At 40.9% G+C, this 14,693-nt stretch overlaps 1 protein-coding gene across 2 annotated transcripts in view; it reads right to left on the bottom strand.

The window, feature by feature from the left end:
• Positions 1-14,693, bottom strand: part of LOC121509377 (GDNF family receptor alpha-2-like) — a 97,187-nt gene that overhangs the window by 75,787 nt on the left and 6,707 nt on the right. For both annotated transcript variants that reach the window (XM_041786692.1, XM_041786693.1), the window contains exon 3: positions 438-524. In XM_041786692.1, the coding sequence (XP_041642626.1) occupies positions 438-524 (87 nt within the window). The remainder of the gene's footprint in view (positions 1-437; positions 525-14,693) is intronic.

Below are 14,693 nucleotides of genomic sequence, written 5' to 3'. Positions count from 1 at the left end.
CTGGAGACCATTATGAGGAGGGGGTGCCAGGCTGTTGTGGCTGTGTATGGTTCTTCTACATGATACTGAGGCTCCTGTTTGTTATATTGCCAATATGTCTTGTTTCTTCAGACTTCATTGCTCCAATCCGCCAAACAAGTGTCAATGGCAGAATAAGCTGTTTGGCATTGACAAAGAAGATTTGTCAAATTTTTCATCGGCTCAACCCACATACTCAGCTTTGCAAATGCATGTTCCATACAAATGTGGCACCATTTAAAAGGGCAATAAACAGGCTTCCAACAGTTCAAGATTTATTGCCCAGAAACATTGTCACAACAAAAAATAATCTACCAAACACAAATTTCCTAACTCGTGCACTAGGTTTAGTACAAATATTTACATTACACTCAAATGATAACGTGCAGGGTGAACAGAAGGAACCAAACATGTGATACCTGAGGAAATGGAGGCCAAGCGGAACACGTCAGACTGACGGTTTGGAGCTACGGGTTCATACGGGGAGGAATCATCCATGTCTCCACCTGAAACAACAGAAAGGATGACAAAGATTCATTATAGCTCACACGGACGACCTGTGCTGCATTTTAGCATTCCAGCAGAGCATTTGAGCTTAAAACAGCAACAGACCATAACTATAAATAATCACTAGAACAGACATGAAGGAATGTATTTTATCTCCAGTAACATTAGCCCAAAAAATTGAGAAACTCTGCCTATGATTCCTCTGGAAATGCCTCAGTAAAGTCACTTTCAATTTTCCATGTGATTGACTAAATGCATGTTTTGGATTTAAATTCAACATTATACCATACTGATGTCATTTTCCAGTATCAAAATGGAAGACTGATCACTGAGGCAAGCAAGTATGAGCAGTTAGTTATTTTTTCCATGCGGAAAACAGGATGCAAATGTTGGTCAAACTATTTCTGTTTTGGAGAAACTGTTCATTCCTGCCTTGGTCCGAGCAGCTTTCCCCTACTAACAATGTGTAGCCAGAGCTGTTTATTACAAGAAAAAAAAAAAATTAAAAATCAAATTAGCACTCAACTGACTGAGTCTCTCCCATGTGCCTGCTTCTCTGTAGGCCCTAATCCCACATTTAAAATTCATAGCCATTCGGTGTGATTGAGACAAACCCTCCAGTGTGTAATAGCTTTGCATTTGGATCCCAACAGAAACACGGTGAGGGTGTTGTGAGGTCCCCACTACAACAATTGAGAAAATATAAAACCTGTTGGTACACGGCAGCGCTACCAAGACAACCAATCAGCAGATCTAATCAATAGATAGAGAACATTTTGTTTATCCTTTTGTAAAGAGGATGCAAGCTGATAAAAGTAGTCTGGTAGCTGCACTGATAATAGCCTACTGTGGGAAGTGTATCTGTTTGTATAGCACAGAAAGTACAGTGTTTTCATGTCTCTTGTGAACATAATCTTCAAATAAGAGTTAGAAATAAAAGCCATGATAGCATCTGCTGTGCGATGACTCAATAGATATTTAACTTGTTAATTTAAATTTCAGCAATGAAACTATGAAAGCACAGTGATGTATACACATACACTCCCTTCAAAAGTACTGTAACAGTGAGGCCAAGTTTGTTTTGCTGTAGACTGAAAACATTTGTTTGACATGAAAAGATGAATATGAGAAAAGAGATCAACATTTCAGCTTAACTTTCCAGATATTTACATCTGGATCTGATACACAACTTAGAAGATGCCATTTTAAGTCAGAGGTGTAACCAACATAAAAACCAAAGAGCTGTCCATGGGGGAAAAACAAGGAATAATGAAGCTGAGAGAAGATGGAAAACCAATCAGCACCACTGCACATACACAATCCATAGCCAGCACAACCATTAGTGATGTCCTGAAGAAGAAAGAAAACTCTGGTATACTCAGTAACAGTGTTGAATGGGTAGACCAAGGAACACAGCAGCAGATGATGACATTGTGAGAGCTGTCAAGAAATACCCTAAAACAACTGTTAGGGATATCAGCAAGAACCTCCAGAGGACAGGGGTGAAGGTATCGCCATCTACTGTCAGTGACATCAGCAACAGCCTCCAGAGGACAGGGGTGAAGGTATCACCATCAAGCATTCACAGAAGACTTCAGAAACAGAAAGTACAGAGGCGACACCAGAAGATTCATACAACTTATTAGCAAGACCAATAGAGGGCCAGGCTGAAATTTGCAATAGATTATTGAAAGGGGCCTTAAAAAATCTGGGAAAAAATTTTATGACTGATGAGACAAAGACTGACCTTTACCAAAGTGTTGCAAATGCTAAAGTTCGGATAATGAAAGGATCTGCTTATGATCCCAAACATACAAGCTAATCTGAAACATTTTGTCTGCCAATTTAAAGAAAGATGCAATCAAACTGTTGCATCCTTCATCAAGAATCAAGATAATGATCTAAAACACACTGCCAAAACAACAAAGGAGTTCATCAGGGGAAAGAAGTGGAAGGTTTCAGACTGGCAAAGTCAATCTCCAGACTTAAACCCTATAGAGCAGGCATTTAAGAAAAGACTGAATGAAGTTAGCCCCTTAAACAAACAATAGTCTCATATTCATCTTTTGATGTCAAACCCAAATGTTTTCAGTCTACAGCAAAAATAAAGGAATTGGCCTCACTGTTCCAATACTTTTGGAGGGGGGTATATATGCTGGCTCACACTGTACCTTAAAAATGTTTTAGACTAGGGATTTACCAAAGGGAATTTTCTCTCATAGTTTGTCTTTAGGGAAAAGAAAAGGTAACCTCTGTGTATCTTCAGCATCTTTGCTGTAGGTGTTAGTCTACATCTCAACCTTTCATCAATACCAGCAATCATAGCAAGATGTAGCAGCTCAGCCGGCTATTCTCTGAGCACATATAGCTTATTGACATCTGGCACAGCTGAGGATTGCAAGCATGTTTGAGAAAGGGGGCAGAGGAGGATGGGATCTCACTCAAAGTCATGAAAGAAAGGAGAGAAAATTGGAGAAACACAAAGAGGGAGATAATTACATAAATCCTCCAAGTTTTCCATGCACATGTCTTTATTTTATTGTGACGCCTTTGTATCAGTCAGATGTCTGTGTAGAGAGAGGGACCTGAAAGGATGTTGGACTGGAGATTTCTGGGTATATGTATGATTACAACAATTATCTTCTGAAGCTACAGTACTTTAGAAGCATTCAAGGAGTTCAAGACATCCACTTACCTAGCAAACAACCACCTTAACCCTCCCTCCATGCTGGCAGAAGGAAAAGTTACAGCGTATTTCAAAGAGAAAGGCTGATTTTTCCACATGAAGGGTGCACTGCTTCTCTCTGTGCACCAAGAACACTTTGTGCTGTGCAGAGAAACATGGACTAAAGGATGCCCCTTTCTCTTGCCAAAAGCAAAACATCTTGTAATGAGGTTTCTAACCATTTTGTTCAGGCAGCCTCTTACAGAGAAGGGAAGCTTCGCTGCACAATCAGCCAGGAATCAAACAGTGTTATGCACACTAAATGTCCTAAGAAGAAATGCACAGTGTGTACCGTGGATGGAACAACAACGCCTAAGCCCGACCTCAGCAGTTGTTAATGAATTTCAAAAGCTTATTTACATGGATGTTACAAGTGGAGCTGAAACATAAAATTGCAAAGCACATTATAATAACACACACACCCCAAGGAGGTAAAAATAAACACCACAGGAGGCCTTGTTGTACTTCATTTTTAAAAAACACACAGCTCTCTGACAGTCACCATGGACCCAATTATGCATTTATAATAGAAATTTCTTCCCAGCTGTTTAGTGATAAGATGTTTTTAGCCAGAGGGCAACAACTTATCGCTGTAATTAAGCCTCCGTTTGACTTCATTTGCTCCGACAGTATGGAGCATGACCGGCATGGCTCAGGCAGACAATCAGGCCTTTTCCTCAGACGCAGTATGAGTGGAATGCTGCTTTTAAGTGTATTCACTCCTCTTCTATGCCATGAGGGTTTATGAAGCCGTTAGGCACCATCACTCATCCTTTTCATATGCATTATCGATGAAACTAAACTCCTGAGGTGATGGAAACTGTCCTATGGATTTTTTAGTGACATTCTTGGCAAACCGTTTATGGCTGGAAGCAAAGTCAATTTTAATAACTGTCATTCACCTTGTTTTGTTTTTAAAGGTGCCCTGTACTGATTATGCTCCTGTTTAATATTGATTTTATATTGCTCCTTGTTTTTGCTGCAGGCAATGCTAGAAGAAGACAGAACACTCCTGCTATATACAGTATTTCTCCTTACTTGTATGATAGCAGTATATCAGACTCCTTCTTCATGTTCTTATATTAATACAACACAAAAAAGGCTTTGCACAGACTGAGCAGCCTGGAGCACAGCCGGAGGTCTTCTGCAGAGCCCTGCTGCTTGTTGCACGAACTCGGCTGTAACAAAAGGTGACCGTCAGAGCTCCAAAAGTTTGCATACTAGCTGTCAGTGGAGATAAGGCTGGTCAGAAGGCTTTTCCTTTTCTAAACACAACAAAAAAACACACTTGTATTCCAGAGGGTTTTATCAGAGAGAATGCGGGAATTCACAGTTTATTACGTTAAAATAAATGCTCTAATCTTTCCCATCAGCTTCCCTCTGTAATGTGCTTATTCCATCAAAGAAAAGATAAAGTAAGGAGATGGCACAAATGCATCTTTCGTGAAATTGTGCAGGACAGAACACAAGCCGAGGCATAAATCCAGTTAACAGCTCTGCTTTTGAAGTAATATTGACATTTTAAACTCAATTTAAAACCTTACAAATAGAATATTGGATTAGCTCGGAATAATATTTCAAGTCACAATTCCAATCCAGTGTGGTGTGGTGGACAAACACAGCTGAGAAAATGAGTGCTGAAATGTTCAGCCTCTCCTGCTGCTATGTGACTTTAATGTTAATTTGAGTAGTTACCCACTCAGTTACTTATATCTGCATGTTAACACCTGGTGTTGGCAGCTAAATGCTGAATGTGGTGTAAAGCCTGCAAAAGCTTGAGTAAGAATGGTTGCCATCTTTAAGGCATTATACACTGCCTGGCCAAAAAAAAAGTCGCCACCAAAAAAAGGTCACACACTCTAATAATTCCTTGGACCGCCTTTAGCTTTGATTACAGCACGCATTCGCTGTGGCATTGTTTCGATAAGCTTCTGCAATGTCACAAGATTTATTTCCATCCAGTGTTGCATTAATTTTTCACCAAGATCTTGTATTGATGATGGGAGAGTCTGACCACTGCGCAAAGCCTTCTCCAGCACAAGAAAAACTCCATTGATGGAATAACCTAGTCATTCAGTATGTTCAGGTAGTCAGCTGACCTCATTCTTTGGGCACATAATGTTGCTGAACCTAGACCTGACCAACTGCAGCAACCCCAGATCATAGCACTGCCCCCACAGGCTTGCACAGTAGGCACTAGGCATAATGGGTGCATCACTTCACCTGCCTCTCTTCTTACCCTGATGCACCCATCACTCTGGAACAGGGTAAATCTGGACTCATCAGACCACATGACCTTCTTCCATTCCTCCAGAGTCCAATCTTTATGCTCCCTAGCAAACTGAAGCCTTTTTTTTCCGGTTAGCCTTACTGATTAGTGGTTTTCTTAAGGCTACACAGCTGCTCAGTCCCAATCCTTTGAGTTCCCTTCGCATTTTGCGTGTGGAAATGCTCTTACTTTCACTATTAAACATACCCCTGAGTTCTACTGTTGTTTTTCTTCGATTTGATTTGGCCAAATGTTTAAGTGATCGCTGATCACAATCATTCAGGATTGTTTTCCAACCACATTTCTTCCTGGAAGACAATGGTTCCCCACTATCCTTCCAGTTTTTAATAATGCGTTGGACAGTTCTTAACCAAATTTAAGTAGTTTCTGCAATCTCCTTAGATGTTTTCTCTGCTTGATGCATGCCAATGATTTGACCCTTCTTAAACAGACTAACATCTTTTCCACGACCACGGGATGTGTCTTTCGACATGGTTGTTTAAGAAATGAGAAGTTACTCATTGCATCAGCTGGGGTTAAATAACTTGTTGCCAGCTGAAAGATAATCGCCCATGCAGTAGTGATCCAATAGGAGGCTCGTACCTATTTGCTTAGTTAAATCCAGGTGGCGACTTTTTTTTTGGCCAGGCAGTGTATTTGGGAGGACTATTAAAACAAGCACAAGCAGGAGGCTGAGCCTGGGATTTTGAGGGCCCTGAAAGACAACTACACCAGGTCCCCCTTCGCCAGCCAGCCAAGCAAAGAATGTTGCATCATTTAACAAATATCGATGCATTTGAATGTATTTTTGAACTATAATTTCCTTATATTAATACGCAATATTTTTACTACTGCTAAATTCCTCTGCAGTGGCCTCACTTTCTATACCTCCATCTTCTGTCTTCTCCTCCTCTTCAAAACCCTCAGAAAAACCTTCATTTTCTTCCAAACCCCTCATCGTCTTGCTCCCTGTCCCTGCTTTCTTCTCCTCCATTGTCCTCATCTTGCTCTTTATCCATGCTTTTTTCTCCACCATTGGCGTTGTTTTGCTCCCTGTCCCTGCTTTCTACTCCTTCATCGTCCTCATCTTGCTCTCTGTCCCCGCTTCCTCTCCTCCATCGTACTCATCTTGCTCCCTGTCCCTGCTTTCTCTTCCTAAATCTTTCGAGTCATACGCTGTTCCTGCTTCCTTCTCCTCCGTCCCACCCACTCATTTTAATGTCTATCCCTGCTTTCCTCTCCTCCATCATCCTCATCTTGCTTTCAATCCTTGCTTTCATTTGTACTTTACTTGAGTATTTAATTTTTGTAAACTTATGACTTTCACTCCACTACATTTCAAAGACAAATGTTGTACTTTTGACTCCCCTACATTTCTAGGAAGCTTGTCGTTACTCGTTCCTTTCAGGTTCAGCATAGCTTTGTAGTCAGATGTTGTAGTGGATGTTGTGTAGTCAGGCTTGCAATTGGCCACACGCTGTGCTCTCACAGAAGGGAACCAATCACAGTCACCGCTCACACCTGGGATGGATTTGGAAATAGGCTACGTCATCCTCGCTACATGTAGCAAGCTCTCCCGCCTTCATTCAAACAAAACTCGGCAATGGAGATGGCAGGAGAAACTCTAGCTGAAAAACCAGAGCACCCATGGCCATATCTCAGCTCCATGTTTGAGATTTCAGAAATGAGGAATGATTCATATCATTTCAAATGTCTTCTGTGTACACCGCAAACAAACTACATTTCTGCATTCACAACTCACCATCAAACCTTGTCCTTATTGTTTTTGATTGCATTTTTATGTTGAAGTTTTTACAGGTGTTTTTATAGACTTTTTGTAGCAGAGTGGTTGTACATGTAGGTCAGTACATCATTAGGTGGTTTTTCAGATTTACAAGGTTCTGTAAAAAGCACTGAGAAAACAATACAGCAATGTACTGATATTAGAAAATGTAATTTGTACTTTTGAATACTTAAGTATTTTTAAATGCATGTACCTTAGAATACTTAAGCATTTTTAAAAGTTAGTACTTTAGTACTTTAACTTGAGTAAAATTTCACCAAGTAACTTTTACTTGTACTTGAGTAAGATTTGACCACGAGTATCAATACTTTGACTCAAGCACTGGAGTTGAATACTTTGTCCAGCACTGCTGTCAACATTAACAACATCATCACCTAATTCTGTTACATTGATGCATCTCTTTAGCTCAACAACACTCAGAATACTAGGAGGGCCTAAACTGAGATTACACACAAGGGGTGGACTGTACCATTTGGACATTTTGAAGGGAGGAGCAGGAGCCCCAAGCATTTTATTTTACTCTATTTTGCACATTTCAATCTGTTGTTGACTAATTCATTTAGTCATTTTGGATTCAATATTGATAATAATTACTAAGAAAAGAAAAACAAATAAATAAAAACACATTTTTTATTCCACGCTTCACAAAATCCCCCACTACTGGGGGCCTGGGTAATCAGCACCCTTTTCCCCCATGTGCTACGCCCATGAGCACGAGCAGTCCAGCTTCTCCTTGTGCTTCTAAAAACCTTAAGAGAAACCCTTTATAGTAAAGAGTTTTATTGCTGATATTAAGCCACTTGGATTATTTTCTGTAAACAGGATTAGTCCTGCTACACTGGAGGCTGAGGGGTGATTAATCTAAGATTAATCTGACTGTAAAAATTGTGTTTGACTCAGTCATGCTTTGAGTTGCTCCGTATGTAAGAAAGAAAACTCAGCGGACTTGTTTCAACAAGCAGCTATTTCAATTAATGATGCGGAGACTGAACCAGAGTGACAGACAGAGAGAGAGAGAGAGAGGGAGAGAGGGAGAGGGAGAGAAATAACCATGCTGTGATGACAGCCGCCGGGTCTGCTAGTTGACTTCCCCGCTGCACATTCATTGAGCGGTGCTGTGAACCTTTCTGCCAGGAGTGAGTCTTAATGCCCACATCATGACAGTATTCACTGAGCAGAATGGCCCGTCACTCACTCTCCCCTCTGATAGAGAGCCTGAGAACTCACTCTGCTATAAAAGACCAATCTAAAGTCCGCTACCTGCCCCTCATTTCAGCTGAACTGTCACACTCCATACACGCCTCATAGTGAATGGGAGTCATCTCGGGCAGTTCACCTTACAGTGGAAAATCATTGGACTGATTTATGAGGACAAACAGGGCCTGTTTTGTCGTCATATTTCACTGATCCTTTTCACATTTTGGGATGAAAGATGAAAGCGGAGGGTGAGGTAAAGAAAGGACAAAAAGGGGAAAGCTCTAAAAGTCCTTATTGATCACATCCAGGAGCTATCGACAGGTCCTTTCCTCTGATGATGGAGTAGCCACCTAGTGTGTCCCGACTGGGTTCTCCGCGCATGCAGGAAGAGAGAGGACACATTCAGCATGCAGGAGCCTGCTTCCCCTCTCCCCTGACACGTGGGGCAGCAAGGAAAAATGTTCTGCTTATGACAGTGGATGGCTAAGGTAATGGCCGGTGACTGCTACCATTGCTCATAGTAATGATGGTTTCACCCAGGAATACTGTGTACCTTTGCCCCCCCACCTCCTCCTCCTCCTCCTCCTTCAGCTCTCTTTTTCCCCCCTCGTTCTTTCCTTCTCTGTTTTTGTCTGAAATTTTCTCCCCCTTCATCATCTATTCACGGCCCTGTCTTCACCTCTTGCCATCACCTTTTGTCCCCTCTCTTGCTCTTCCTATTTCTCTTCCTCCCTGCTTAAATCCATCATGAAGTGTGCAGCATTTATTCCACTGTCTGTTTCATGTAACTTCCTGCTGCATTAGCGGGCCAACTTGTGGTATTAGCATGATGTTGTGACATATTCAGAGGTTGACCTTTGCAGCACTGACATTCATGAAAATGGGGAGAATAAATCATCCTAGAAATGACTGGTATTCTCACCATTTCAAGCATAAAAAGAGTCTCTTCTCACAATGAAGTGGGGCCTTCTGGTGTGGAGAACTGGTGGATTCTTCTAATTAAAGTGGCTGTGAAAGGTCCTTATATAAAAAAAAAAGGTCTTCGATTTGAGACCAGTGCCGTGGTTTCATAGCCGGGGCTATGAAATAATGTATGTTGGAGGCTGGGAAACTTATCGTTTAAATTACTGGTTCTACTCCATACCTGCAAGGCTCTAACCACATGAGGCCTGGGGCGCAATTGAAAGAGAACCGCAGCCGCCTATACAATATCCCTTTTGTGTAGCAGCCAATGTTTCTTTCTTAGTAATTACTTCTTTTATAGATTCAAACTGCTAGACCTCATTGCCTCGCACCAACTCAGGCTCATTCTGAGCAGAAACCACCCATTATCCATCAGGGACGGCTGCATTGACACATTGAATTTAGCTGCCATTTGCCATTAGAAAGGACAATTAACAGGTCACCATTAGCACCATTACTGACGGCTCAAAGAACACCCTTAAGCAAAGGGTTATAAGCCTAACAGGGTGGAAGGAAATCTGAACCCACATCATATCTGCGGGAGCCTGTTACTCAAAATCCACACAGGTTAATATTTGAATCTATCATGCCTCAGAAAGGCATCAACCACCACCTGCTGAAATATTTCAGAACACTTTCTGCCGGCATTTTAAGAAGCAACACTTGATGATGGTGTTGAGTCATGTTGTTGTCACACTGATGAGAAGTGTGCTCTAGGTTTCATCACACGTATTGCCAAATTTTAAAACTCCTGTGGAGAGTTAGGCCTCCCACTGGACTTAAGTAAACAGAGACACCAGTTCTGCTAAGTTTCTGGACCTTGTTCCATGTAAGTCTCTCACCTGCACAGACTGCAGCCTACAGAGGGCCGACATGTCTATGATTATATAGGCTTTGACTTGGCTGAAGATTAAATGTTTCAGTCTCAATAACGGTTGAACTGATAATATTCAGCACTGTCTATGACAGATACACTATATAGACAAAAGTATTTGGCCACACCTGTTAATTATTAAATTCAGGTGTTCCAATCATATCTGGCGTATAGAGGAGTATAAAATCAAGCACCCACACAGTCTCCAAACATTTATGATACAAAATGGGTTTTCATGAAGTCGGTCTGTGAAATTACATCCCTAGTGGATATTCCACTGTTACCTCTAATTGATTTTACTCTGATTGATTATACTAGAAAGTGGAAGCATTTAGGAACAACAGCAACTCAGCCACAAAGTGGAAGACCATGTAAAATCCCAATGACTACTTAGGTTCATGGTGCCTAAAAGTCATCAGCGCTCTGCTGATTCCATAGCTGAAGAGTTCTGAACTTCTACTGGCGTTAATGTAAGCACAAAAAATGTGCAATGGGAGCCTCATGGAATGGGTTTCCATGGACAAGCAGCTGCATGCAAGCCTCACATCACTAAGTCTCGGAGTAATATATCGCACTTCTCTGTTTGGCAGTCAGATGCATGATCCCATGAGAATGTTACCTGCCTGACTACATTATGCCAACTGTGAAGTTTGGTAGAGGAGTGTTAATGGTATGTGGCTGTTTTTCAGGGTTTGGGCTAGGCGCCTTACCTCCAGTGAAGGGTAATCTTAATGCTTCAGCATACCAAGACATTTTAAACAATGCTATGCTTCCAACTTTGTGGCAACAGTTTGGGGAGGGCCTTTTTCTATTCTATATCTATTTAGGATGAAATGGAACAGTGATTAAAAGCCAGGCCTTCTCGTCCAGCATAAGCGCTTGACCTCAGAAATGCTGAATGGAATGAAGCTGTATAAAAGAGGGGCCAGCTCCACATTAAAATGCATGACACTTGAATACAGTGTCATTACAGTCCTTGTTGGTGTAATGGTCAGGTGGCCGAATACTTTTGTCCATATAGTGTATGTGTTTGCTCTCTTCTACACAGTGGGTCCAAACCATAAATGTGCATAAATGATTCCTACAATACAAATGCAGAAACAACATTGAGTTGATTTAAAAATCTGAGAGCAATGGAAAGTTTTTATACAACCTCAATTTTGATTCAAATTTAAGTCTGTTTGTTTTTCGCCATGTAACTGATTAGACTTATTTACAGCTACACTTATCTGAAAAGTCCAAATAATCATTCTTTAAAGATTTAAACCACAAAAAAAATCCTGAATTGCCTCTGAAAGGAAAAAAAAATCTGCAAATAGGACTAAAAAAAAATCACTGTGGTGTCTTGAGATCAGGCATACCATCTAATTTAGATACAGAATTTTCATTTCAAGACAATCAGCAAATAAAATGTTCTTGCATTTTACAAGCAGTGCAGCAAACAATCTTCAGATAAAGATTTTATCTGGTCTTGTCAGGTAGAATTTGTCTTATTTAGTTTTATTTTACAAGAAACCAGCTGATCAGACTTGGATTTGAGTATTTGCTGGTTACTACTGTTGCTTATCTTAACGGCTGCTAGTGCAAGCATTTTGTCACTGAATGGCATGAAATCATGGTGGACAAAAAGACGAAGCTGCACAGTAAAGAACTAGCACAAGAAATCTGTCCAAGGTTGTCCCAAGCCTGCCAATGAATGATATTCTGCATCACTTAAAGTATGGCCACTGGACTCATTCACATGGTGAGCACTTTGAGTCGGCAGGGCCATTTCCATCTCGAAAAAAGCTCTTCTTGGCAAACTAAAGAGTGATGTAAAATCCAATAATCTCTAAGGAAAGTAAAAGATAAATACCCAGGCTTGAATATTGATTAGTTAAGCTTTGAGTTGTTCTTCGATATTCAGTGCAGAACATGACATATAAGGAGCATAAACTCATTCATTATAAATATACCTCTATTGTGAACACTTAGGAAAAAAAGTGTGGAAACAATCAGTGCTGGGTGCAGATTATAAGAGTTCAATGTTGCTTTTGTTGAGAGTAAAACTATAACATCATCTGCATATAGGAGAAACTGTTGGTAATACATGTCTGAGATTTGCAAGAGCTTACTTATAAAGCCTGAAAAGTAAATCGAGTAAATTTTCTCTCCTAAACAAAATAAAGACCCATGCCTTGAAAGTTATTGAACTGAAAGGCTTTTTCCTGCCTACTGCATCCATCCACTCTTGGCCTGTGTTGTTATTCAAACTCACAGACTCAATTTTCTATTGACACATTTATTTTCTTGGTTCTGTTTTTGAAATATACAATATTTTGTCACTGACTAAATAAGATGGCGTGATAACCTTACCCAGGGTGGTGGCGTAGCTGCATAGTGTTTGTGTAGAAATCCAACCTAGGAGCACAGTATTGTTTCATTCCCAGTTTATCCCTGGCTGACATCAGTTTTCTCTTCACAGACACATTGGTTTAGCCCTCCAGCCTGCAGTCAGGATCCCCGCCTCTGGTCAGCATGGGTTATAAGATTCTCCACAACTTATAGCTGAAGCTTGAATTCTGTATGGCTTTTTACACTTTATGATGGCCTTAGGCTTTAAAAAGGCAGCTATATGTGCAAAGTGGCTAACTACGTTTCCTAGAGCTACCACACTCTATTCTTCATATAAATCTTATCTTATCATCTGCCCTTTTCTGTCTGTCAGTTTCTCATCCTGTTCCTTCCACTATCTCTAGCAGAGGTTGGTCTGGACTTTCTTGCTGTCTGTCATTTTAATTTTAATTTTTCTAATGAGGCTGTCAAAGGATCAGACTCCAGACACAACAATATCACATCCCTTGTTACGCCCCCTGTCTGTATTGTTAAAATCACACCGAACATTGTTCAAGAACTGACTGAGCAACAAAAACCCACAGCACTTGTCACTGTGGAGCTAAAGCAAAAGGCCCTGGGTGATTTTAGAGCTGGCAGCACCCACAACCTCAGTTTCAGAGCGCTTATCATCAGTGTTTATGGAAGTTGGCGTCTGCCTTCCTTATGATTGTTATGGTAGCTGAAGAGCTGTTGTGACTGGATCAGGAGTCAGCTGTGGTGGGAACTATTAACACTAGATAAAACACATTGTTCAGTCTGAGATGGGGGTCTTTTGCTGCACAGTTCAGAGACCACAATAAACCTTTGCATATAGAAAGATCATTTGTTTGAGTATTATTTCAAAATGAGTAACAGCACATCATTGCTATCCATCGTTTTTTTTTTTAAACACCTCTGTGTGCTTCATGTCTCCTTTTTTTTAAGCTAGTAGGCTATCACCAAGAAAAACCATGAAGAAAATGTAAGGGAATCCTGTCCTTACATAGGAAACTATACCCTGAGAAAGATGAGTCAGATTGGTTTCCTCTCAGCCATTATCAAAGGTCTCACCTGTTGATTTTGATTGGCCAGTGAAACAGGTACACTGATGAGTGCAGCTCTGTTCCAAAGTTGAACATTTAACTAACCTGACTCGTCAGATAGACTGTTTCATTTGTTGCATGGATGTATGGAAAAGCTCCCATAGAAAGCATTTGGGAAGGGCAGGACTTTTCAAAAAAATCTCTGAAGGTGATTGGAGGAACACTCTGTCTGTCACATTCATGACGGGCCAATCAGAGTGACAAGACAAAATGAGGTTGTACGCCTGAGCTGTCAGGCTACCGCTGCCGTAGTTGTGAATGGTGGAGCTCTTTGGTGAATAAATTCATGCCATGGCCAGTCAGGAGGCGTGCCAAAACATCTTCTCTGCCAAGACAAGCTTTCAGTGTGATTCTTAACTTGTTTTAAGAGAAAATGTGGTCCTATTCCATTCAAACTGCCACTTTGCTACAGCTCCATTCAAGCTAATAGCTTCTGCAACAAAAGCCATTGGAATTACCAACAGACCCCCACCTGTAACAACTGCAAACTCATGAGAATGGTGAAAAACATCTTTTCCATCATGAAAAGCTTTAAGTGTTGCTTTTACTCTTTATTTCATACAGAAACGTGGTCCAGCTCTGATAAAACTGCTGCTATGCTGTAGATACATCCGAGCTAATAGCTGCACTGGTGGCAGTCATTGCGAACTGCTAAACCCCGCCCATAGCTACCGCCTCGTTCTCTTTAAATGACGCTGATTGGTTCAAACTGTGTTCAGTTCAGCAGAAACTGTGTGGATTGAGCTTTTCAAGATGGACATGGAGTCTGGCAAATCCATCTGCTTTGCAAGGTTAGTTTTCAGCTGGAATGTCGTTGGCATGGTGACAAAAAACAGCTGACATCACAGGCTTTTTTTTTTCCAGCCCAGGGTGCTGAA

Source organism: Cheilinus undulatus, linkage group 5, assembly GCF_018320785.1.
Source record: "Cheilinus undulatus linkage group 5, ASM1832078v1, whole genome shotgun sequence".
In the NCBI taxonomy this organism is placed as follows: Eukaryota; Metazoa; Chordata; class Actinopteri; order Labriformes; family Labridae; genus Cheilinus; species Cheilinus undulatus.
This window is presented reverse-complemented; position numbering and strand designations above follow the sequence as displayed.